General features: G+C 46.8%; 1 protein-coding gene across 2 annotated transcripts in view; it reads right to left on the reverse strand.

Annotated features, from left to right (window-relative positions):
* Nucleotides 1-5,871: 5,871 nt before the first annotated feature.
* Nucleotides 5,872-27,200, reverse strand: part of PELP1 (proline, glutamate and leucine rich protein 1) — a 244,783-nt gene continuing 223,454 nt past the window's right edge. For both annotated transcript variants that reach the window (XM_069216298.1, XM_069216299.1), the window contains 2 exons: nucleotides 18,831-21,224; nucleotides 5,872-6,337 (listed from right to left, as the gene is read on the reverse strand). In XM_069216298.1, coding sequence (XP_069072399.1) covers nucleotides 6,245-6,337; nucleotides 18,831-21,224 — 2,487 coding nt within the window. In that variant the 3' untranslated portion in view covers nucleotides 5,872-6,244. The remainder of the gene's footprint in view (nucleotides 6,338-18,830; nucleotides 21,225-27,200) is intronic.

Consider the following 27,200-nt stretch of genomic DNA (forward strand, 5'->3'; position numbering starts at 1 on the left):
ATTTGCGCATGAAGGGAACGTTACTTAGCGTTGGGAATGATCTGTTCAGTGGATACTCTATCTAACCACAGATTCCTCAAATTGTGACTATGTCACAGGCATCAGACGGGATCCGAAACCGCTTGTACGCAGGTGGCACTGTGCGGCTCTGCACTGGCTATCTGGCTCTGGAAATGTCAAGCGGAGCCACACACAAGCGCCACCCATGAGAGATGGCATAATTTTCCTTCTCGGCTGTTAGTGCCCTCAGACGCAGAGCCCCTTAGGAGATTGACATGACCAGAGTGCAGACCTCAAAAACTGGGACCTTTTAAAAGTGAAGTGTTCAGTTCAAAGAACGGGGACCTGGGAGGGCTGGTGTGGAATCTGTGGTTAAACGCAGTATCTATGGGAATGATTGCTACAGGTTAAGTAACTTGTTCTGATGGACAGTTCCAAACGCAGATTCCTCAACTTGTGAATAGATGCCGTAAATTACTACCAAAGGTGGTCGTATGTGAACATACAAAAAAGTCCTGCTGGTCCGAGCAGGCGAAGTGCCTCACTCAATAGACCAAACTGCTAAGGCAGTAGTACCTGGTGGATGTGCACACTGACACACAGGTATCTGTCTGAAAAATATCCAGGACAGGCAGTCCATGCACTAATGCAGTGGTAGAATCTGTGGCCCAGGTGCAGCCAACAACGATTGATCATCCACTTGATCTTCCCTGGTACAATCGAACCAAACAATGGAATATCTCTTCCTCCATGGAAGAGAGGAGGTGGAGCAAAGAATCCCTGCCTGACTTTTGGAAGGAAGGAAGCTCAGATACTCAACATCAACTCGCCTGGGAAGATAACGGTTTAAGGTGAATTAACAAAGAAAGTGCAGCTCGCTCATGTCTAGCTGATGTTAAAGTGATAAGACAGACTGTCTTCAATGTCAGAAGTCTCAAAGGATAACTGGGCAGCGGCTTAAAAAGGGTGCCCATCAAAAAAAGTGAGGATTACCTTCACATACTACGGAGGCATCACAAAGGGTTTTGGTGGAAGCAAATGTTGCAGACGTTTCAAAAATGTTATCACAACAGGCGATTTAAATAACAAGGCTGATCCAGTGGCTGCGGAAAAAAAGCCGAAAGAGCCAATAAGTAGCCATTAACAGTGCCAAAAGCAAGTCCATGCTAGGCGAAGGAAAGAACAAACAATAAACTTTGTTTAAAATGGGTCTATCTGTGGGGTGCTGCAACAATCCACAAATTTGTTCCAACAACTGGCACACACTGATTTTGTGGAGGGACACATTGCTGCTAAGAGGACATTAACAACCTCGGGAGGAAGGACGTCAGATGCTGCTGCTCATTCTCCAACCATGCATGGTGATGTACATTGTGCATGCCCGGGTGCCCTGCTACTCCAGATGCTTGATCTGAGTCCATGCCGAAAATATTATGTAAAGTCTAGGCCCTACCATGTGGTAAATGCAAAGCTCCGAACCTGAAGGGTTGCCTAAAAGCTGCATCGGGTCCGAACCAGCCACGATCTTGCTTTAGGTGAATTCTGCTTGAAGTCTGATATCACTATAAACTGCACACCCTCCACCGCGGTTGACATCGACCTTAAAAGAACCACCCCAGTGAATGGTGCCAGAATTGAAATTGGCACCAGAGCCAATGCTGAACCCGAGGCAGTTCCAAGGGGCACAGACGGTGCAGAGGTTGGACCAGCAGGCGAATGTGCCAGTAAAGTGCCAAATATACACAGTATGGCATCTCTGAAGGCCTCTACTTGCTGCAACATCAGAGGCGGACCTTGGAATTTAGGGTGTGTGCCAGGACCACTCCCACAAGCCACTCTGATGGAGATCAGGAGCAAAAACAAGAAGGCAGATGACACCTTCTTTGGAATCCAAGAGTGTGCAGAAGGGGCTGATTGCTGCTTCGACATCATGTGCTTTTTTTTTTTCCACTTAACTGAAGACGTTGCCCTCAACAATGATCTGCTGTGGGAACGAATTTGGGAATGGGACTTTTCTTTCCAATGTGGTCAGTCCCATCATGGACTCATTTTGTGTTTGGTGATGTAATGCTTAGTCTAGTGGTCCCGTATGGTTTTTGGGATAATATGGGCACAGTCGTTGCAGGTCCTGGGAGCCTCGGTCGGACACCAGAGACCACAAACAATTCATGAGGGTTTGTCACATACATCTGTTTGCAACATTGCCAACGTAGTATAAACCTTAGTTTTATGGGGTGACATTTTCCATTGCACACTGAAAAGTTTTGGGAAAAGGCTTGGTCAAAAGACCAGGGAGAAGCACCGGATCCACGTCTGAAGGTGCAGAAAAGGAACTGAGCACACATGGGTGGGGTTCATATGCAGCTACACTCGTCATTTCTGAAGCAGTGAAGAGCCACACAATGCTACTTCCTGGCATGCAAGAGAATGGGTTTAAAGTTTCGAAATCCAGTCTGATGTCTAGGGAATATTCTAATAACAGGTTAACCGCAAGTTCCACTAAAAATGTTTTTTTTTTTTTTAATGTGCCTACACATTTTGACCACATGGCAAACTTGTGCAACACTGGATGATCTATTAAGTCGTTCAGCTAACGTCTGGCATGCCAAGATTCCTCACGATTACGTAAAAGGAAAAGTTAAGCTAAGGTCTGGCATGCCAAGCTTCCTCATGATAAAGTAACAAGAAACGTTAAGCTAAGGTCTGGCATGCCAAGCTTCCTCGTGATAAAGTAACAAGAAAAGTTAAGCTAAGGTCTGGCATGCCAAGCTTCCTCACGGCAAAGTAACAGGAAACGTTAAGCTAAGGTCTGGCATGCCAAGCTTCCTCACGACAAAGTAACAGGAAAAGTTAAAAAGGGATACCAATTCTAGCGTTTTTACTTTTTAGATCCTATTGGAAACTTTGCTCTCATTTACAGTAAAAACAGCTGAATGGGTTTACACCAAACTCACTGCTACACTCCCAGATATGAACGCTCTGAAGAATCCAAAGGTAAAGTGACGTGGTTGGTGTTACGCGCAAGCCAGGTTTACGCAAACCGCCACTCACAAAGAAATGCACTGAGAGCTACACTCAGGAATTTTTTATGTTCTGATTGTAGAAAAGGTAGTGAGGAAGTGGGCAGGAACCAGCTCAAGGCTTGCACACACCACCGCTCAGTTACACACCAGAGTTATGAATGCTCTGGTGAAGCTAAAGGCACAGTGAGGCGGTGGGTATCCAGCTCAGGTTGAAGTTTGTCACCACCATATAAACTGGTCTTCACTTAGGGATATGACCACTTCAATGTAGGCAAAGGTGGTGAGATGGTGGGCCACCCGCCCAAATTTAAGCATATGGCCACTTACAGAAGAACCTAGGGCTACACACTTACTCCACGGGTGCCAAAGGTACAGTGAGGAAAGTACATGTCCGGTGCAGGTCCACTTTAACGCACCCCTACGCACACACTGGGCTACACTTAGTGGTATTAACCCTCCGAAGAGTACAGTGAGGCAATACACATACAATGCACGTGCGAGGTTATGCATACTGCTACTCGCTCACATGCACATTTTGGACCACATTCAGGGTTATAAACGCTTCGATGGAGCCAAAGGTACAATGAGGTGGTGGGTTATCCAAAGTAGGAACCGGAAGACGCGCACTCACACACATGCACCCAGAGATGAATGGTGCGATGAGGGCAAGGGAATAGTGAGGCAGCGATTGTGCGGTACAGGTACAGTTTTACGCACACCACATCACTCATGCACATAGTAACATACACTCAGTGATACAACCACTACGATGGTCTAAAAGGTACAGTGGGGAATACAATGCAGGTTCATGTTTACACACACACACACACACACACACACACACACACACACACACACACACACACACACACACACACACACACACTTCCACCCACTCAGATGCACAGTTAGGGCTACAGTCAGAGGTTTGAGCAATCAGATGAAGCCAAAGGTACAGTGAAGAGGTCAGGTATTCAAGGCAGGTTCATGCACATTGCCACTCACTGGCACTACTCAGGGGAAACACCCTGACGGAAGCAAAGGTAGGTTGAGGTGTTGAGTGTCCATCGCAGGTCAAGGGTGACAAATGCTGCCACTTCGATACTCACCTATGGCTATACTCTGGGAGATGAATGCTCCGACGGTAGAAAAGGCTGAGGCAGTGGGTGTCCAACACGGGTCTAGCTTTAGGCACATCGAGTCTTCCTCTGGTACGAACACGCCGATGGAGCCTAATGTACAGTGAGGCGGTGGGTGTCCAACACAGATCTAAATGTTGGAAATACTGCCTCTCAATCAGATACAAACTCAGAAATATGAGCACTCAGATGGAGCCACAGTGAGGCAGAGAGCACCCAATACAGACAAGTTTACGCATACCACCTCTCACTCACAAAAGCGTTCAGGGATACACTCTGGGATGAGAAGGTTCTGCTGGAGGTAAGGGTATAGGAGGGGGTAGGTGTCCAGTGCAGGATCAGAGTTCACCATAAGAATACACGTAAAAAAAAATGTGAAAGAAGCAGGTCAAACAATGTTGGTTAAAAAAAAAAAAAAAAAACTTTTTACATGCAAAACTGTTGAAAAGAAATATTCTCTGGCTATAACAGTTTTAAAAAATGAATTATGGTTCTGGTGTATAGAACTTTCCCTTGCAGTACCAATGAAATTACACGACGTCATAAGGGAGAACATTCATTACATCATTTATGACATCATTTTTTAGCTTACCAGGCTCCCCTCCCTTGAGCTGTGCAAGGCTTCACACACAGCATCAATGATGAGGGTGGCTATTGTGCGTGTGTATGTCAGCGGTGGGAAGTAGTGTTTTGTCCCAGCGAGTCTGCTAGTTTAATTTGTAACCTTCGACATATCCATTGTATATTGCGGTTTTAATTTGTTTATTTTTAAATACTATTTGCATTTTGTTTATTTGGTTTATTTTTCCCCTTGCAGTGTGCTTGTGTTGATGTCATAATGAATGTTGTCACTTATGATGTCACATGTAATGTGCTTGGCAGGCTTGCACCGCGAACCAACGGCTGAATGCGTTGGAGCCAGACCCATAACTCATTGTTTTTAAATGAATAAATATTATATATTAGTAAAGAATTAAAGCTGTCTCCAGGCCAGACCACACGCAGGGGAACATTTGCTGTCAAACAATAATAGCGACCGCCTCAGTGACAGTGAACGGGTGGCGCATTAGCAGAAGGTGGCTATGACGGCCCAAGGCTCTGAGGAGAAGGTGTCGCAGACTGAAAGGGAAAGGCCCGAACCAACAAGGACACACACTCGGGGTCCGTCATGAGGTCACTCCCATTAAAAGGGTTATTACAAATTATTTTTCGTGCATCGTCGGATGCAATGTTGCATCTTTTATATACTTTTGGGTGATTCGGGATGACATGAAGATAGACTTCCCGCCAAAAGCTCTACCTCTTGTTGATCGGTTTGTGGGAGTCAAGCTCTAATTCCTAGAAACTCGGCAGCGATCGCCTCTATCAGAAACGCCCTCACAAAAGGGTATTTTTGGAAGCCCTTTAACAGTATTAACCACAATGAGAAGCATGTATTTTTCTACAGAAAACATGATGACGCACTTTGCACAAACCTGCTCGCGCACACGTACGCGGCGTGGGCCAGAAACCCTTGGCATTTCAGAGCAGGTTCCAGTTCCCCCATATTTACATTGCCCACTTCCTCCTCCCGCCTCCCCCTCTTCGACGGTCCGGCTGGGAGACGACCGCAGCTACCTTGGGGCAAACGGCTTCGAGTCTCTCTGGCAACTATTCGAGGTATGTTCAGTCTAATGCCTTCGAGGCCCTTCACAACATACAACACAGGGTCATTGCCACACCTTTATTCTGACTTGGTACACTGGCAAACATTTACCTACAAAAAAGAAAAAAACAACCAAAAATAAAATAAAATAAAAAAACAACCAAAAAGCGTATTGAACGGTCCTTCGGACGGCAGGGTATTTGCCAAGAGCCTCTGCAGTGTTGGTCACTGCAATCCTGAGCACTCCGTCAGGACATTTAGTACGGCTCTCTGGCTCGTGTCCGGCGAGTCTTGGATCAGACCCCGGCAATTTTTGGTTAACAGTCTGTTGGCTTGGTGCCTGGCCTGTACTCGAACCAGGAATGCGGCCCTCTGCTTTGCGATGCTTAGAAATGGCTGCAAGCTCCTCTTAGGGTGGGAGAAGGTGGGCCTGTGTGCTACGAGCTGGTACCAGGGGCGCAGTCTCTCTCCTCGTCTGGAGGGCAGTCTACGAAGTCAGCAATCATGGACTCGGCATCATTAACTTCCTCCTGCAAGAGAACATGGCGAGGTGAGTCTCAGACCCTGAAACATGGCCACATGACAAGTGATGCCAGCTCTGGTACAATCTATTTACAGAACCCCCATCCGAGGCTTGCTCTCCCCCATCTCGACACCAAATCGCCATCGATCACCAAGGAACTTCTACGAGCCCACCATATCCGCAGAAGGATTGTACCCCCCTTTTTGCTCTAGGCTGAAACACTAGCTTCCTCCGGCCTCCGGCCTCGGGACAAGACAACAGCCAGTTAAGGTTTCTCAGGCGGCAAGTAGCAAAACCGTGATCTCTCCCTGTCTAGACAAACTGTCTCACCAGCGAAACGCTCCCTTGTCAGCTTATACAAGGAACACTAGTAAGAATCCCTTCGGCAGAAAGCATCTCTCCCAGCCTGATATGCACGTAGGATAGCTCCAGCTGCTCTCTTGCTTCTGTAGGGCTTTCAGCTTAGAGTCCCTAAAGCCCCACTCATCACTGGCACAGACGCACTCCAGCAGTTATGTTATATGGCAGCTTTTGTACAGTGGCCACCCAAAGGCGTTCTTATGCCGAAATACATGAGATGTCTCCATGTGCTGACTGTCAGGCCGACAGGGCCGCTAGATTGTGGCAGTGACAGGACAGCTGAGAACTTTCCGAAGTGACAGGTGATCTATAGTTAACCGAAGATAAGATAATGCCTGAGTTTGATCACTGACGTGGATATAGTAACATCAATACTTCAAACGCTTTTGAATCTTAGAATCCTCTGGATATAGGTTTCTGATGAGCTCAGAGACATTATAAGTGCATACGTTTCCCCTGGATGACTCTTAGGTCTTCGCCTTTTGTTGCGTATCTTACTGAAAGCCCGGCTTTTACGTGGGGAACAACAGGCACAGTAACACGGTCTCTAGCTCTCAAAGCTGATAAAAACTCTGACGTTACACTTCAATAGTTATCGGAAGACAGAGAATTAGCAGAACGTACAAAAATCAGGAGATTATCCCAGGGGGAGAGAGAAACATTTGAAGGGAATTGCTGCATGGAGAGGAAGAAGGGGGACACAAGTCAGAGAAAACAGAGGGAATCGCAAACAAGAACAGAGGGAGGGAATTGAGGTACACAGGTCAGTAAACAACGAAGATGAAGCAAGTGACTGTAAAACACCTAAAAAAAGTGTACATGGATACCAGACTTTAAGCTGAGATCAGTTTTAGCCAATGAATAGGCGACTGGAAGGGAGCAAGACAAGTATTTTAGTAGTCTAGAGAAAAGAAATGATTGATACAGGAATTAGACTGAAGTAGAATGAGAAGATATTTCGGTAGGCCAAAGTAAAGGAAAGGACAGTAGTTAATGTGAGAAAAAAAGAAACTGAAGAAGTAGTTTAAGTGAAACAGAAGGTAGAAAGTGTTTTTTATTTTAAATATTATGAAGATGCAAGCAGCAGCTTTTGATAATAAAAGCTGCTAGGAAAAAGTCAGTGAAGAATTAAAAATAGTGTAAGAAGCTGGGTTCTGGTTGCAGAAACCCCAATTTTTACCCCTGGTCTTTGCTGCAACTTTGAAGAGCACTGGGTTCCTGCTAACCAGGCCCCCAGTGCCAGTGTTCCTTCCCCAAAACAAGACACCTGGCCACTTGATCCCCAAGTGACAAGGCCCTCTAGCACCTCTGTAAGTCCCTAGTAAATGGTACCTAGGGCCTACGTACTGAAGATGGTCCCTAAGAGCTGCAGCATAACTTGTACCACTTGAAGGAACCCAGCACCGAATGCATGCAGACTGCTACTGCAGGCTGCGTGACGAGGTTCTCTAAAAAGTGAAAACACAACATGGCACACGCTTGTGTGCCATGTCCACTAACACTGTCTATAATATGTGTAAGCCACCCCCTACAGCAGACCTTACAGAGATAATGCAGGGTGCATTACATTACAGGTGAGAGCATATATACATGAGCAAATATGCCCCATTTATGTCTTTGATTCTTAGTCAAAGTAAGTGAATAGGGAGGCCATTCTAAATACATGTGTTGGATACTGTCCAATAAGAGGTCCCCAGCTATGTGATGGCTTCACTGAAAATAGGGATGTTTTGTATCAAACATCTCGTATTAATAAACCCTCACTGATTCCAGTGAGGGATTTATTAATACATGCACTCAGAGGACACGTTAGATGTGCCCTCTGAAAACCTACCAACTGCTGGTGGGCTAACTCACTACTTCCAGCCAGTCTGCCACCAACAGATGAGGTTCTGAACCCCAAGGGTGAGAGGCTTTGCTCTCTGGAGGTCAGAAACAAAGCCTGCTCTGGCAGGGGTGTAACAAACCCCTCCCAACAGGATGAGTTGCAAATCTGCATTCTAAGGTCAGAAGGTTCAAAAGGATCCCACTGCCTTGGGTATGCAGAACTAGCTCTCCTCAGTGGGAGATTCAGAAACCCCTGTGCCCCAGGCCCACTTGGCACCTAGTCAAGCAAGAAAATGAACTATGCAGGAAGCGTGTTACACTTGCAGGCTGGACACACCCATAGTCCCTAGCCTGAAGTGAACACAGCCTTAGGAATTCCACCATCTGTGTGGTGGAATTAGGAACTCTGGGACAGTGTGATGCCCACTCCCCAAAGCAAGTGGTCATCTAGGAGGTGTAGTGACACCCAAGGGTAAGGAGCCCACTGGCTACTATCCTTCACTACCCTTAACGCCCCCTAAAGTGAGTATTTAGGGGACCCCCCCGGATACCAGGAAAACAGATCTTCGCTGGACACAAAAGACACAGTGGGCAAGAAGCCTGCTGAACCGGAGAACCAAGATGCATGACAGACCTGGCCCAACCCTGCTAGCATGCCTGCTGCACCCGACTCTAGAGGAGTAACTGACCTGCCATGCCGCCGCAGCCTCCAAGAAGCCAATAGAGCTGCTAGCATTTTGCAAAGTACCAAGAAGAATTCACTTGGAGCAGAGGAGCTGCCTCCCTTCATATGCAGAGAACCCAAGAAAAAACTGCGAGGACCAGGACCACCAAAATCCAGTTGTAAAATGTCACCACTGCACCCGACAGTCCACTGCACCTCTGCACCCAGAAGCCCCAGACCAAGGAGAAGAGGACCACTGTGCCCCTACCTTCCCGAGCATCACAAGAATTAAACTGATGAGGGGGTCACATGGACTGGACTCACAGTCCACCCCTGCAGCATCTTTACGATCAGACTGAAACCCCCCCCCACCCCCCCCAATTGACTTATACGGGGCACCCAGCCGCTCCAGTGCTGCCCAAGGTGACCTGTTGGAGTGGCCTAGGACACTGGCCTGCACTCACCTTAAATATAGAAGATTGGTCCTGTAAGTTGCTTTGAAGTACCTGTTGGCCATGTATGTTTTCTCTCCCATAAAGTAACATTGCACCTACAGAAAAATGCATTGTGCCTACTTTTGAAAACTGTAAAAAAAATCCTATCTCGAGAAGTACTCACCTGATTTTGGTGATCTTGGTATCTATTTTTATACAATAGTACGTCTTATATTTATAAATTGGTGTTGGATGTTTCTATTGAGTGTGTGTCTCACTTACTGCCTGTGTGTGCGTGTGCCTTACATGCTTAGCACTACCCTCTGATATGCCTAACTGCTGGCCCACACTTCCAAGTAACAAAGCATTTGGGGTGTCATTTGTACCTCTGCAATTCCTTTAGGATTTGCCTGCATTCTTTGCACAGTGTACCTCTTTTAGGTCCACTATATGAAGGGCCATCTTCCTATAGACCGTTCCAAGATTCCTAGCATAGGAAGAAACGAACAAGAGTTGGAGAAAAGTGAATAGAAGGTGAGGTAGATACAGCTGAAGAGGCTAGGAGAAAGAACCTGGGTGTTCTTACAATGAAGCTTTAGGAAATGCATCAACATCCAATTTGCACTGGCAGAAAGATAATTGGTGTCCTGATTACGAAGAAAGTCAATAAAAGAGGAAAATGAAAAATTGGTCCCAGTCATCAGCAAAAAATCTTGAATTCAACCCAAAACAATAAACAGTAGAGGCTAGAGGAATAATATAGAGAGAAAACAGTAGTGGACCAAGGGCTAACCGAAGTGGAATGCTTTACTGAGCAGAGTTGTTAGACAGGTAAGGAGAGGCATTTTTGACTAGGAGGTGGCAATGCTCTCACGTCACAGAAGTTTCAAGAAATGCAAGGTTGAAACAGGTTCAAGTTAACTAGCTACACACAACATATCCAACACCTCACTGAAGCAGCGTAGAATTGATGTGGGAAGATCTTCTGTATTCCCAAGACGTGGTAAGACAGAAGTCAATTTTCTGTATATGCCCTGGGCATGCAGGGCTACAGAAGAATATAAGGTGTTATGTCTAGACTGTATGCCTAATAGGCAACATACAAAAATTAACAGTGTTTGCTCGGGGTGGTCTCTAAACTGAAAGGGAGTAAGACGAGGCACAGATTTGCAGCAGAGGGGTCTGCACTGGCAAAATACAACATTGCTGTAAAGTGGATGCAGTCGCCCAAAGAACAATGAGGCAGGAGTGGGAAAGACACTATTGAGTAGGCTCTGGCAGAGGAGATGTAGGGCCTCTAGGAAAGATTGCAAGGCAACAGAAGACAATGGTGGGTGGTTAGACATGATTCAAAAGTTGTCAGACCCCTCAGACAGAAAACCTCCACAGAGCACCACATGTAGATAAAGGAGGAGCTATGGATGATTAATATATCAGATGTTGCAAACCTGCACGGGATGGACTGACAAGGATGGGACAACTCCACTGTACGTACTTAGGGGAGTATAACGGGAGAAATAGATTAGTGGTAGTAAAGGCAGGTCAAATTTGACTCAGATAAAAAAAATGTATATAAATGTTTAAGGTAGGCAGTATTCCTAAAGGTGATGATGTTAACTTGTTCTACTGTTTCACTGACTCCCACAGCACCTTATGCACCAGACTCCACGACGTAGGAATCTGTGGAAAAGCCTTGCAATGGATTCACTCCTTCCTCACCGGAAGAACACCGAGTCAGGCTCCCACCCTTCATATCCAAACAATGTGAGTCAGCTGCGGAGTCCTTCAGGGATCCTCTCTAAGCTGAAAGCGCTTCAACATCTACATGGCCCCCTTGCAGCCATCATCAGAGGCCACGGAATGAACATTGTGTCATATGCCGATGACACACAACTCATCATATCCCTCACTGACGACCCGGACAAAGCCAAGAGGAACTTTTACACCGGAATGAAAGCCGTCGCCACCTGGATGAAGGAGAGCTGCCTCGAGATCAACTCAGACAAGACCAAGCTCAACATCTTCGGAAACTCCACTTCAGCCTGGGATGACTTCTGGTGGCCCACATCGCTCAGCGTCCCACCTACTCCTACTGACAACACTCGCAACCTGGGAATCATACTCGACTCCTCCCTAACAGTGACCCGACAGGTAAATGCAGCCACCTCTTCCTGCTGGCACACCCTCTGCCAACTCCGCAAAATCTTCGAGTGGATCCTGGATGACTGTGGCAAGCTAGTCACCCACGTCCTAGTCACAAGCAAGCTCGACTACGGCAACACACTCTACGATGGCACCACGACAAAACATCAGGAACCTACAACTCATCCAAAACACTGCCACCATTCTTGTCCAGAACCTACCCCAACACCTGAGACTCCTCCATTGGCTCCCGGTGGAGAAGCAAATCAACTTCAAACTACTCACCCACACCTACAAGGCCCTTCACATCATCAGACCAGCCTACCTAAATCATCACATCTCTTTCCATAACCCTGCCAGACCCCTCCGATCTGCCCAGAAGGCACTAGCCACCATTCCACGCATCTGGAGAACCACTGCCGGAGGAAGATCTTTCACCTACCTCGCAGCCAAGAGTTGGAACAACCTAACCACGCACCTCAGACAAAGCCAATCACTCACCATCTTCAGGAAGAACCTCAAGACATGGCTCTTCAAACGAGGCCCAGACCCTTCACAAGTGTCTTGAGACCCTCACAGGTGAGTAGTTGTGCTTTATACCGATTGACTGACTGTTTAGCATACAGGATGATTAGGTGTGAAAGTCAAGACCACATGCTCAATTTGCTTCTAGTCTAGAAACATGAATTATACAACTGTGACTCCAAGAGGTTTTTTTTTTTTTTAATGGACAATTCAATTACCTTCGTTAATGCCTTATCTGGTAGAGAAAAAAACCTAGTTGCAGATTCCTTACCTTACAGTTTCTCCAGGTCTCATTCTGGATCTGGAGATTTTTTTATAGAGCAGTACCCCTGCGTGCCATTAGGTGGCTCCGCATCAATTGTCGGCATTGTCCGCGCCAGACAGCATCGCCCATTGTACGTCCTATATAGCTGCTACCCGCATGCTGACATCAGTTTCTTATCACGGCTTTCCACGGCAGAAGCACAGAGCCATGAAGAACACCGACCTCTGATGTGGGTTCTGAAAGGGAGGTTGTCTCTCTAGAAATCAGTCCACAGAGTGGGGAGGATGGGTGGGTCGGTAAGGAATCTGCAACTAGATATTGTCTCTACCAGATAAGGTGTTGCCAAAGGTAAGTAACTTGTCCATTTGCTAGAGACATCTAGTTGCAGATTCCTTACCTTAGAATAGATACCCCAGCAACACCATCCCCAGAGGTGGATTTGCAAACTAAGATCACACTAGAAAGTACTGCAGGAGCAAAAGGGCAAAGTGCCCCTCCCTACAGACCTGACTGTCCAGGCAGTAGTGCTTGGTAAGTGCAAGCAGAAATTCCTGTGTTGCTGCCTGACAGGTGACAAGGACTGGAACTCTTTATGCTAATGCAGTGGTTGCAGCTTTAGCTCTGGTAGAATGAGCATGCAAGCCCTCAGAGAGATGCATCTTAGCCAGTGAATAGCACATTTTAATGCAGAGCACCCATCTGGAGATGGTTTTCATCTGCACTGCCCAACCTTTCTTTGCACCCACAGAACCAACAAAGAGTTGATCATCCAACCGAAACTCTTTGGTACGATCAAGGTAGAACACCAATGCTCTTTTTAAAGTTCAGGCAATGGAGTCTCTCCTCTTCATTAGAAGGATGTGGGTGTGTGTAAAAAGTAGGCAAGGTGATGGATTGGCCTACATGGAAAGGAGTAACAACTTTTGGTAGAAAGGATGCCCCAATGCACAGCATAACTTTGTAAGGATAGATGAAAAGGCTTCGATCTCAATGCCTGCGGCTTACTCACCCTGCGGGGCGATGTAATGGCCACGAGGAAGGCTGTTTTCAAAGTTGAAAGCCTGAGAGGACAATTGTGGAGAGGCTTGAAAGGAGCTCAAATCAGAAATATCAAAACTAAATTCAAATCTCATTGGGGCATAATGAATGGAGAGGGAGGAAACATCAGAATAAGGCCTTCAAGGAACCTATTTACAATTGGAGACAAACAAGGATGGTTGCTCAGGCAACCGCAAAAAAAGCAGAAATGGCAGACAGGTAATATTTGAGAGTGTCCATAGCAGAGCCCTGCTGACCCAGACAAAGGATAAACACAACCACCTCAGAAAGAGGGTAGAAAGGGGGGGTCAAGAGACTAGTCTGTGCACCATGCCACAAATTTCTTCCAACGACCGGCATATACAGTTTCGGTGGAGGGTCACCTGGCTGCCAAGATTACATTGCAGACTTCGGGCGGAAGGTCAAATACTGACATCTGCTGCTGCTCAATCTCCACGCAAGGAGTAGACTGGACAGGTTTGGGTGGAGAAACCTCCCCTGCTGTTGTGACAAAAAATCCTCCAGAAGGGCCGTTTGATCGGAGGATCGATGGCCATGCTCAATAGCTCGGGATACCAGATTCTTCATGCCCAGTCTGGAGCCACAAAGATTACTTGGGCCCGGTCGTTTTTGAGCTTCTTGAGAACACGGGCAGAAGTGGTATGGGTGGAAAGGCATACAGGAGGCCTGAGTTCCACTCAAGACGAAAAGCGTTGCGTCACAATTGCCACCTTGGAAACTCTAACGCATAATACTGCTGACATTGTGCGTTATCTACGGAGGCTAACAGATCTAACCAAGTCTCTCCCCACTGCTGAATGAGACTTTGCACCACCTCTGGATGGAGATGCCATTCTTGACTTACTAAGCATTGTCAGCTGAGTTCGTCTGCTCTGACATCCAGAGGGCCCGTCAGATGTTGAACCACCAGGGAAATGGCTGGTTCTTCCAGCCACGTCCAGAGGCGAAGATCCTCTTGACAAAGGGTCCACAACCCCACACCGCCCTGCTTGTTTCAGTACCACATGGCAGTGGTGCTGTCTGTGGACACCTTTGAGGGAGGGAAGAAACGCTTTCAACGCTAGTCTGATCGCCCAGAGCTCCAACAGAATGATGTGGAGTCTGGACTCCGCCAGAGAATAGATGCCTCTGATCCACACCTCTCCCAGGTGGCTGCCCGATCCCAGGAGTGACTCCTCGGTCACTACTGTCAGATCTGGTTGGGGAATGGACAGGGATCTGCCTCTGAACCAATTGTGGTTCGTTAGCCACTGTAGATCTTGTGCAGTTCCCTCCGGGATCTGAACCATGTTGGAGAGATTTCCCTGATGTTGCGCTGACTGAACTTCAGAGCCCACTGCAGAGCCCGCATATGCCTTCTGGCACGTGTCACTAGCAGGATGCAGGAGGCCACGAGAACCAGCAGCCTCAGAGACAGTCTCAACGAAATACAGGATAGATTGTGAAACATCGGTATCATAGCCTGATTATCCTGGTCCCGCCGCTCAGGATGATAAGCCTGAAACTGCACTGTGTCCAGAACCGCTCCAATGAAAGGGAGCGTCAGAGGGGAGTCAGGGGTGATTTCAACATGTTTATGGTGGAACCCAGCAAATGCAGGAGGTCTACTGTAGTCTAGAGATGGGAGACGACAGGCTGGGGTGAGCCCGTCTTCAACAGCCTGTCATTGAGACAGTGGAAGACTCAAACCCTTGATCTGCGCAGATGAGCTGCGACCACCACCATCACCTTGGTGAACACCCAAAGGGCGCTGATAACACCAAAAGGAAGCACGGTGAAATGAAAGTTCCCGTGGCCTACTGTGAACTGCAAGTAACGTCTGTGGGCGGGCAGGACAGGGATATGAAAATACACGTCCTGCAAGTCCAACAGTACCATTCAGTCTCCTAAGGCAAGGGCAGACCGAACCTCACCCAGAGTGAGCATTTTGAACAACTTCTTTAGAAAGATTGAGGGACTGAAGGTCTAGGATAGGGCGATGGCCCTGGTCCTTTTTAGGCACTAGAAAGTAGTGGGAATAACATCTGCAACCTATTTCTGGCACAGGGACAGACTCTATGACTCCTTTGGCCAAGAGAGCCATAACTTCACCTCGGAGAAGTGCCAAGTGATCCTCTATCATCCCATTGTAGGATGGTGGCAAAGGGGAAGGAGTAGTCCTTTCGGACTATCTGCAAAACCCACCTGTCTAACGTGATGGACTGCCAGCGGAGCAGGTGATGGCAGATCCTGCCTCCGACTGGTTCCTGGTGGGGAATTGTCAGACTAGGAAGGTTTGGAGGCAGCTGCAATGGACAGAAGGGCTCCCAGATCCACAAGGACGGTGGATTCCACGTCCCCAGTCATGCAGATGTTGGACAGCATGCGTTGGACGGTGGCTGGAGAGGAACGGATGTGACTGGGCACCCCTTCTGTAGCCACAAAAGGTGCAAAAAGCAGACTGAGGGGGACATGGGGCCACCGCGAGTCCCAAGGACCTGAACAAAGCACGAGAATCCTTTAAGCGCTTGACCGCTGAATCTGCTTTCTCTCCGAAGAGACGGGTGCTATCAAAGGGAATGCTCATAAGATTAGCTTGGACATCCCCCGAAAAGCCAGACGTCTTCAACCAGGTGTGGCACCTCAAGGCCACTGTTGAAGCAACCACTCTGACCAGTGAGTAGGTCGCCTGCAGACCACATTGAATTGTGAACTTTGCTGTGTCTCTCCCATCAGCAACTGCTTGGAAAAGTACAGCCCGGGGCTCCTCTGGGACCTGTGGCAGCACTTGAGCAACTGTATCCCACACGGGGAGGGAATAGCAGTCCAAAAGGCATGCACAGTTTACGGACCGCAATGCCAGGCTGATGGAAGAAAACATCTTCCCAAGTATGTCCAGCTTCTTGGATTCCCTATCTGGGGGGTGTTAAAGGGATCACGCCCTGGAGGGTGGAGGCTTGGATAACCAAGCTCTCTGGGGAGGGGTGTTGTGTAAGGAAACCTGGGTCACTGGTGATGGCAGCAGGCAATTGTCCTATTCACAGCAGCCTCTGTGCTGGGTTTGCACCAGGTACCCAGTAGGACATTCATAAGGACTTCATTAAAGGGAAGTAGGGGTTCAGAGGATAAAGCCCAAGGCTGAAGCACCTTTGTCAGGAGGTTAGTCCTGACTGCCAACGAAGGCAGCTCGAGGTCAGGACTTTAATATGAAGCTCCCTCCTCTGTAGCCACGGTTGGGGGAGAGAATATGCCAGAATCTGGTGAGGTATCCAGTCAACTGGCTTCACCCAGTCCATGGGGTTTGGAGCTGGTATTCTAAAGGGTCCGGCGACCCCTCCCATTCCTCACTGTAACCTAGCCCAAAGGAATAAGGCTCAGGATCAGACCGAGAACAAGGCCTTCGTCAGTGCCGAATTCGGCATTGTACGACGTCCCTCTGGCTTTGTGTTGGAGTCGACAATGAGAATGGGGCAGCGCCGAGATCGTCGACGTCAGGGCTTGCGCCAGGGAAGGTGGTACAACCGGTGCCGGTCCAGATTCAGCAATGGACCCATACGTGCTCCTTGGAGCTGAGGCCAAAGCCACCGGTGCAGAACCTGAAGGGACCACTTCCCATTCCACGGGGCCCCAAATGCATGCCAGCAAAGTGACTGTTAGAAAAAGAGGCACATACCCTCATAAAAATCTGAGTTGCCAACGGGTTGCTCGAGCTAGTGCAAACACATGGAGGCGTGACGTCGGTCCAGATGCATGCTCTGCAGAGGGAGGTCTCGAGCGACGACTCATGCTCCCTCGTCTCGTCGACCGACGGAAGCAGTGAAGTTGAAGAGCGCTCCACATTCTTTTGACTACTTCTTATGCCTCGACTTACCTGATCCTTTCGAGGACTTGGAGTGGGAAGAGGAGGGGCTGTGCAACCGATCCTTAGACATTCCTCTCGACCCAGAGCGGGACGTATGTGGAGTCAAGCATCAGGCTACCATCACAGCTTTAGTGACTGCTCCCTCAAAGCTTTCAAGATTCATGGCCTGGCACTCGAAACACAACTTCATGTTGTGTTCGCGCTCCAAACACTAAATTCGACGAGGTGCGGATCTTTCATGGACATCTCCTGATGAAAGCATCCGCAGGGGTTGAATCTGATCTTATGAGAACATATCCCTTGATGGACAAAGAGGGGAAATACTGAACAAAGTTTGAAGAAAGTCTAAAAAAGACCTGTCAAAATCCAATTGAGGTGTAGCACTTTCTTTGGATCAGCAATGACTGGCGTGGAAAGAGAAGAACGGACGTGAGCGTGCCTAGTGGAGCTTATATAGGACCCCCAACGTCATATCAAAGAGGACGACGATGGATGCAGAAAGGACTGATGCCACTTAATGTTGCGCGCAGGGATACTACTCGAGAAAAATATCCAGATCAAGACTGACGCCTGGTGAAATTCTAAGGTAAGGAATCTGCAACTAGATGTCTCTATCAGATACTGGATAATGCAAACACCAATATGCTTAATTTGAAAATGATAAATATAATATACACAAAAAGCCACATTCATGACTTGGCCACAGCATTACTATTTTCACAGGATTCCCAAAAAAGTACCCTGGCAGCAAAGAGTTTAATAAAGAGGCCAGAACATGGCTGAGCCCAACAAGTTATGGTACCGCCACAAACCCTACTACAGTATATGCTTAAGATATCTACAAATACTTTCCTCTCCGCTATGCTCTCACAAGGACACTGTGCTTTGCAATGTCACCTATCATACAACAAATCCTCAAACACCTGCAACAAAGAGAAAGATCATTGGGAGCCTAGGACACCAGGTTGCGAAATGCAAATGATCCAATCCCACGGGCAGAGATAAATTAAGTGAAAAAATGGCCTTAAAGCAAAGTTGTTCAGATATGCCTATTAATCAGTTCCAGGCAACTTGGAATCTCTTCTTGTCTAAATAAGTCTGTGTTCCCCAACAGTGATTGCTCCTCGTCTTGCTCTGTTCAATCCCCACTAGCAGCACATGTTCCCTCACCGACATTTGTAAACTAGACACTAACCACTAGTGAATGCTTCCTTTAGGGCACAGTCAAAGTTCCGTGAGCAATGATTATAGAAGAGACAGACTCCATCCCTCATTATTGGGGGATGGATTCCTGTAGGGGGCACTACCCATCAGCCACTGATGCCTGCCTAGTACAGACCCCAAGACCTCCCCTGCAGTAATCATTTTCAAGCATAGACCAACCTCTTCCTTTACTGTGAAGAACTCCATCTTCGCTTCTTGTTTTTGTTGGGCTTTGAGTTCATGCGCAGATTCCTTTCCCCGGTCTCTGTCACCTACACGTGTCTCTGAACTTTGCTGAGAGTTCTTAGGCTCTGGTTCCAAATTAGGAGCCTCCTGATCCATGGGCAAAGGAAGTGGAGATGCACGTGCAATAGGTTGTCGACTCGATTTTTCAACTATTGGGGCATTTTTTTCCATTTCTTTAGGCAGTGTTGGAGGTTCATCCCTCTCCATGTCCTCTTCATCCTCCTCTCCTGGCATTTTTTCACCACCATCACTTTCCACAGTCATGAAAAGATCTGTATCTCCTTCATGCACCTCAGGTTCATCGTCGTCATCGTAAGCGTCATCTTCATGCTCTGGTTCATCGTCCTGATCAGGTTCCTCTTCATCTTCATCTTTTTCTCGTACTGGTGACAGATGGGGAGGGGCTTCATCTCGTTTGTCCACAGCTTCTGGTTCATCTGCATTCTCAACTTCCATCACTTCTAGCTTAGAGGTCTGCTTCTCCAGTACCAGTGGCAGTGGCTCTGGTTCTGCTATGGGCAATGCAACCATCAGCTCTGGTCCTGCCTTTTGCAGGATCTCCTCCTGCTGGGCCTCCACAGTCCGTGGGATCTCCTCTTGGAGAAGCACTGCCTTCTGTTCTACGAGCTCATGCTGAACCTCTACCTTTCCCTGAAGGTCTGCCTTTTCTTGGAGCACCTCCTCTTGAACAGCTGTCATTTCCTCAACCTCAGTTTTCTGCTGGAGGTTCACTGATGGCTCTACTTCTGCCTTCTGTGATAAATCAGCTGCCACCTCTGGTTCGGATTGCTCCTCTGGCTCTGCCTGCTCCTCTTGCTCAGCCAGTTCTTCTTGCTCAGTCTGCTCCTCCCGCTCAGCCACCTGCTTCTGGTTTGCCAGCTCCAACTGTTCAACCTGCTGATTTTGTCCTACTTGCTGCTCATATACGGTCTGCTCCTTTATCTGCTCCTCAAGTTCAGCCTGCTGCTCTAGCCCGGCCTGTTCTTGTTCGACCTGCTGATCTAGCCTGGCCTGTTCTTGTTCGACCTCCTGATCTAGTCTGGCCTGTTCTCGTTCGACCTGCTGCTCTTGCGCAGTATCCCCCTCCTTGCCGGCCTGCTGCTCCTGACCAGCCTGCTGCACCTGTAAGGTCCGCTGCTCCTGCTCAGTCCGCTGCACCAGCTCGGCCTGCTGCTGCAGCTCAGCCCGCTGTTCATGCTCATCCCGCTGTTCATGCTCAGCCCCCTGCTCATGCACTGCACGCTGCTGAGCAGCAGCTCGCTGCTGAAGAGCTGCCCGTGCCACTGCATGCACTCGCTCTGCCTTCAGCTCCAAATCTGTTTGTGCATTATCCATCTCTGAGGTCATATCTTGTGGGAGATCATCCTCTTCTTCCTCAGTCATGATTTCTTCATCTTCACCTTCATAATCTTCCTCCAGCTCCTCCTCATCTTCCATGTCTTCCACCTCTTCTACATCTCCTTCCTCTCCTTCCTCTTCTTCCTCCAGCTCTTCGTCGAATTCTTCATCATAGTCCTCTTCTTCATCAAAGAACTCATCATCCTCTGGGTAATCTTCTTCATCTTCCTCCTCATCATCACTGCTATTGATGTTGATGACTGTAAGGTCTTCCTCCAAAGTGGCAGCAGGACTCTCGGTTGCCTGCTGTGGTGTGGGAACAGAAAGAGCGGGAGGTGGTGGGAGAACTGGAGCAAGAACAGGTGGAGGCACACTGATATCAAGAGACGCAGCAGTGATGGGAACAACAGTGGCCTCTGTAGCTGCTTCTTCAACTTCCTCTGGCCCTTTGGTTGGAATCAATGCCTCTGGCGGTTTGGAGAGCAACCCCTCAGGAACAATCACAACACTGTCATCAGAATCACTCTCTAGAGAAATCTCCACATCGGAAGCTTCCTCCTTGTCATAATGAATAAACAATGGGCGATGTGCTTTGCCACCAAACAGCTCCTCAGTAGGCGATTGCATGTCTTGCAATAATGGGTCACCTCCAAGATGTGGCACTGAATTATGGTTCTCTGTTGCAACAGTGCATGGTGGCATAACAGGGGCCTGCAACATGGATGGAGGAAGGCGTGATATCATTGAGTTTCCCTGAAGAGGAAGTCCAATATGGTTTGACTGCGGGTGAGGAGATGAAGGAGGGATTGGTAATGGAGTGGGCACAGAGTGACGAAATGGAGATTGGACTTGTGGTGGTCCCTGTGTTGGCAATTTGTGAAGATCTGCACTGCTGATGCCTGAGCTGACAACGGGGATCTGAAGTGATGGTACCCGAGGGTGGATAAGGCAGCTTGATATCACCATGGCCTCAGCACAGAAGGACAACACCTGAAAAATGAAGAAACAAACACATAAAGGAAAACAAATGTATCCACAGTTCACAACTAAAGAACCACCCACATTTATTTGCAGTTTTAATTGAACCTTCTGCATCTTCCAGACCATAAGTGAAAGGTAACTATTTACTTGGGTGCTGCTGTTCTGGTAAGTCATTAATACAGACTTTGATACCATACTGTACAAACTCATCCTATGTCTTTAGCACAGACCTTTGAAAATGGCTTACTATGATGCACAGTAGCACATTTGTTTGCATGTTCGGCTCATTTGACCAAAACGTTTTAATGTTTTCTATTGGGCTAGGAGAGAAAGTAAGAGAAAGAAAAAGTGTAAATGTAAAAAACATGGACAAGGGAGAAAATCTGTTCAGCTGCATTTAACACCTCACTTATGTCCTCTCGTTTAACTATTTCAGACAAACTAGAAGAGAAAACACTGAACAAAACACTTAATTTGTATTCTGTCACCCTCTTCTTGATTTTCTAATAATACTGGACCATTTATAGAACAGTGAAGTTACTGACTTGCACTTTTAGTTTTGTCTCTAGTGCAGACATCGGACTACCCTCTGAGGGAACCTGGCACAGAATCTAATTTGAGGCAAAGGGGCTCAGATGGCACTAGAGTGGGGCACAAGTCGAACCACTTGCTATAGTGCCTTCAAAACGTGTCTGATTTTCCTCAACATCCATATCCTATCGAGTCCCTAAGAGGCCATAGCCCCATCAGAAAAAAACAGGGTCATGCAGATATAAGGAAAATGATTAATCTGAAGAGGGAAAAAGATTAATCTCTCAAACAAATAGCCATTTCCTCTTCTGTATTGAGATCTTAGGGTGTGCATGTCCAAAGAGATGATGCCTGGCAACTTTATTGCTAGTAATCTCTGTTCTCAGACGCCATCACATGGGTGGGTGGCCACTCTTCATACTAACAAATTTCAGTTATTCTGTTACTCTCATGTTTCCACCCCACCCCCCACAGTGTCTTGCCACAGGATAACTGTTTTTGATATCTCTCCAGTGGTTTAACCTGTTTTTCTACTGAGACGACTGTACTCCCTACATATCATGTAACAAGGACACTTAAGCACATACATTACAAACAAGATATCTACTGTCAGTAAGGCTCTTTCTGGTAGAAACGTTATCTAGCCGCATATTACTCGCTTTTTTGAATATTCCACAGGTGTCAGAATGTATCCAGAAAGTTTGAGCAGTACCTCTGAATGCCAGGCAGGTGGCACTCTGTAGTTCCAAACTGGCACTGTTCCACTCTATTGGTGCCACTTCTGTGAGCTCACACCAGCTGATTTTGAAACAGAGCCCCAACAGAAAGCTGGCTGTGACCACTGTGTGGATTCCAAGACTTGGGACCTTATTAATGGATAGAGTCTAGCCACAGAACAGGGAGGAGGGGGAGGGGGAGGGTCGGTGAGGAATTTGCCTCTACCAGAAAGTGCATCACCGAATGTAAGTAATTTATTGTTCTGATAGACTTCCAGTCGCAGATTCCTCACCTTTTGAATAGATAACGAAGGACTTGTTCAGAGATGGCTCTGTAAATGGACTCAAACCAAAAAGTCCTGCAGGACTAAGCAGGCAAAATACCCCTCTCTGCGAACCTGTCCAGATAATAGTGTTTTGTAAACGTACGGCAACACAGACAGCTGCCTGGCAACTGTGAGGGAAAAGAACTCTGCCTGCCAACACAGTGGAAGCAGCTCTGGCTCTGGTAGAATGAGCACAGGGTCATTCTGGAGGCATCTGTGTTTTTGCCAATGCATAGCAGATCTAAATGCAAAGCAAGCTCCAGCGGGAGATGGTTCTCTTTTGCATAACCTTACCTTTTGTCGCTCCAGAGATGCCACAAAGAACTGATTGTCCACGTGGTGTCCTTTCGTACGTAAATATAAAAACCTAGAGCCTGAAAGTGTGTGGTATTATGAGAAAACAATAGGTCCTTTGTGCCAAGTGTATCAGAGAAAGAGAGGCCCAGGGTAAAGCCACTCTGAGAGACTATCTGGTCATTAAAAACAGCAAAGGGCCAGAGCCCTATTCGTCACTAGCAGAGAATCCTGGGGCAAGATCTCTACCAGCGAAATTCTGAATAGGCTCTATGAGTTGTTACTTTTGTTTTCCAGCTTGCCAATTTGATCCTTTCCATAAGCTGCCCTGTCCATGTGATGGTACTTCCCCTCAATTACTTGAGCACTTTATCTTATTCTGTATTTATTATGCGCCTTTTCCATTTGCTACCTATTCTTATAATCCAAGGTGTGCGCCCATATAGGCTGTCCCTCTATTTTCTACATGTTACCAGACCCAGCAATCTGCTTCGCAGTAGGTCCATTTCTAAAAAGTGCTCTCCATTGGCAGAATCTTACAAACTATTACCAATATTTGTCTATATCGCCAAGTGTTATAAGGAATATATTTGTTTTAAATGTTTTGTCTCTGCTCTTTTACAATCATGCTGCTGTGTATCTTAATGTGGCCTTTTTAGCTTCTATTTATGCTTTTTGAAGAATGTATGCATCATTTTATGATTGTAATAATCAAATACAGATTAAAGAAAGAAAGACGAAAGCTAGAGCTCTTCGGAGATTTAGACATTAGAGACGCTCTTCCTCTTTAGAGGGAAGCGCACACCACAGAATTCCAGCAAGGTGATGTTTTGACACTCATAACTGCATTGGGACAGCGTCACAACTTTAGGCAAGAAGGATGCCCATGTCCGCAAAACCAGCTTATCTGGGAAGAAGGTGACACAGAGCTTGAAGTACAAGTTACTTACCTTCAGTAATGATATATCTGGTAGAGACATATTCTAGTTGCAGCTTCCTTACCTTTGAATTTCTCCAGGCGTCAGAATGGATCCGGAGATTTTTTCTTCGAGCAGTACCCTTCAGCGCTGTTGGTGGCTTCGGTTGACTCCGTGGGTGTTTTTGGCGTCGTGGTCACCATGATGTCGCAGTTGTATTTAGGCACCACTCCGGCCTGCTGACGTCACTTTCTTTTCACAACTTTCCACACAAGTAGCGCGGAGCCATGAAGAACACTGAGAATGGTGTGCCAAAACTAGGGCCCTTAGAGGGAAGTACCTGTCCCTAGAAATCAGTTTGCAGTGCGAGGAGGATGGGCGAGTCAGTAAGGAATTTGCAACTACACTATGTCTCTACCAGATATTTTGTTACCGAAGGTAAGTAACTTGTACATCTGACAGAGACTTCTAGTTGCAGATTCCTTACCTTTGAATAGATACCATTACATAGATCCCTGGTGGTGGGCTGCAAACTAAGATCACACCAAAAAATCCTGCAAGACAAACTGTCAAAATAGCCATCCCTGCGGACCTGACTAACCAAGCACTAATCCCTGGACAAAGTATGTAAGGACACCCACGTTGCGGCATGACAGATATCCAGGACTGGAACTCCGTGTGCTAATGCCGTGGTAGCAGCAGTTGCTCTGGTTTAATGAGCGCGCAAACCCTCAGGGGGTCCTGGAACCGCAGGTACTTAACTGTAATCTGCTTTCTACCGAGCACCCCCAGTCCTCATAGGATCCCATTGAAAACCCAATGCAAACTTTGTCCTTTGCAACTAGCCGGCCCAGTGTTGCTGGTGGTTCACTTTTGCGTTTGACCTAATCTTTGACCTGTGAACATCCTAACCCCCGAAGACTGGAATCGTAAGTCGAATACTTACTTGTTAACTGTGCTAACACTTTGCCACCCCCCTCCCTCCCCTCTCCCCCCCGGGACTCTATTGACTCCTATGAAAAACTGAACAGTCAACTTTTGAAATTGAAAAGTGTTACTTGTAAACTTCTTTATCTACAAAATCTAAACAAAGTACATTTGATACGTATGCTTGATGGAAAATGTCACTTACCCAGTGTACATCTGTTCGTGGCATTAGTCGCTGCAGATTCACATGCTGTGCATAGTCCGCCGTCTGGTGTTGGGTCGGAGTGTTACAAGTTGTTTTTCTTCGAAGAAGTCTTTTCGAGTCACGAGACCGAGGGACTCCTCCCACTTCGGTTCCATTGCGCATGGGCGTCGACTCCATCTTAGATTGTTTTCCCCGCAGAGGGTGAGGTAGGAGTTGTGTATGCTAATAATAGTGCCCATGCAATGGAATAAATACGTATGTACAAAATGAAGGTTTAATGTAATATATTTACAAATGTACAAATGTTCAAGATCTACTTCTAAACGGCTACAGGCTCCCGGGGAGGAGGGTGGGCGCATGTGAATCTGCAGCGACTAATGCCACGAACAGATGTACACTGGGTAAGTGACATTTTCCGTTCGATGGCATGTGTAGCTGCAGATACACATGCTGTGCATAGACTAGTAAGCAGTTATCTCCCCAAAAGCGGTGGTTCAGCCTGTAGGAGTGGAAGTAGTTTGAAATAAAGTTCTTAGTACGACTTGACCTACTGTGGCCTGTTGTGCAGATAGCACATCTACACAGTGGTGTTTAGTAAATGTATGAGGCGTAGACCATGTTGCTGCCTTACATATTTCGGTCATTGGAATATTTCTGAGAAAGGCCATAGTAGCACCTTTCTTTCTGGTTGAGTGTGCCTTTGGTGTAATAGGCAGTTCTCTTTTTGCTTTAAGATAGCAGGTTTGGATGCACTTTACTATTCATCTGGCGATACCTTGTTTTGAAATTGGATTTCCTGTATGAGGTTTTTGAAAGGCAATAAACAGTTGTTTTGTCTTCCTAATTTCTTTTGTCCTATCAATGTAGTACATTAGCGCTCTTTTGATGTCTAATGTATGTAGTGCTCTTTCAGCTATTGAATCTGGCTGTGGGAAGAACACTGGTAATTCCACTGTTTGGTTTAAGTGGAATGGTGAGATAACCTTTGGTAAGAATTTTGGATTTGTTCTTAGAACGACCTTATGTTTGTGTATTTGAATAAATGGTTCTTGTATGGTAAACGCCTGTATTTCACTTACTCTTCTTAGAGATGTGATGGCAATGAGAAATGCAACTTTCCACGTTAAGTATTGCATTTCACAAGAATGCATGGGTTCGAAAGGTGGACCCATGAGCCTTGTCAAGACAATGTTGAGGTTCCATGAAGGAACAGGTGGTGTCCTTGGTGGTATAATTCTCTTTAGGGCCTCCATAAACGCTTTAATGACAGGTATTCTAAATAGGGAAGTTGAATGAGTAATCTGCAGGTAAGCAGATATTGCTGCGAGATGTATTTTTAAGGAAGAGAAAGCTAGATTTGATTTTTGTAAATGTAGTAAATATCCTACTACATCTTTTGGAGATGCATGCAATGGTTGGACTTGATTATTATGACAGTAACAAACAAATCTTTTCCATTTACTTGCATAGCAGTGTCTAGTGGATGGTCTTCTAGCTTGTTTTATGACCTTCATACACTCTTGTGTAAGGTTTAAGTGTCCAAATTCTAGGATTTCAGGAGCCAAATTGCTAGATTCAGCGATGCTGGGTTTGGATGCCTGATCTGTTGTTTGTGTTGTGTTAACAGATCTGGCCTGTTGGGTAGTTTGACATGAGGTACTACTGACAGGTCTAGTAGTGTGGTATACCAAGGTTGTCTTGCCCATGTTGGTGCTATTAGTATGAGTTTGAGTTTGTTTTGACTCAATCTGTTTACTAGATATGGAAGGAGAGGGAGAGGGGGAAAAGCGTACGCAAATATCCCTGACCAATTCATCCATAGAGCATTGCCTTGAGATTCGCGGTGTGGGTACCTGGATGCTAAGTTTTGGCATTTTGCGTTTTCTTTTGTTGCAAATAGATCTATTTGAGGTGTTCCCCAAATTTGGAAGTAAGTGTTCAGGATTTGGGGGTGAATTTCCCATTCGTGGACCTGTTGGTGATCCCGAGAGAGATTGTCTGCTAGCTGGTTCTGGATCCCTGGAATAAACTGTGCTATTAGGCGAATGTGGTTGTGAATTGCCCGAAGC

This window comes from Pleurodeles waltl, chromosome 12 (genome assembly GCF_031143425.1).
Source record: "Pleurodeles waltl isolate 20211129_DDA chromosome 12, aPleWal1.hap1.20221129, whole genome shotgun sequence".
Taxonomy (NCBI): Eukaryota; Metazoa; Chordata; class Amphibia; order Caudata; family Salamandridae; genus Pleurodeles; species Pleurodeles waltl.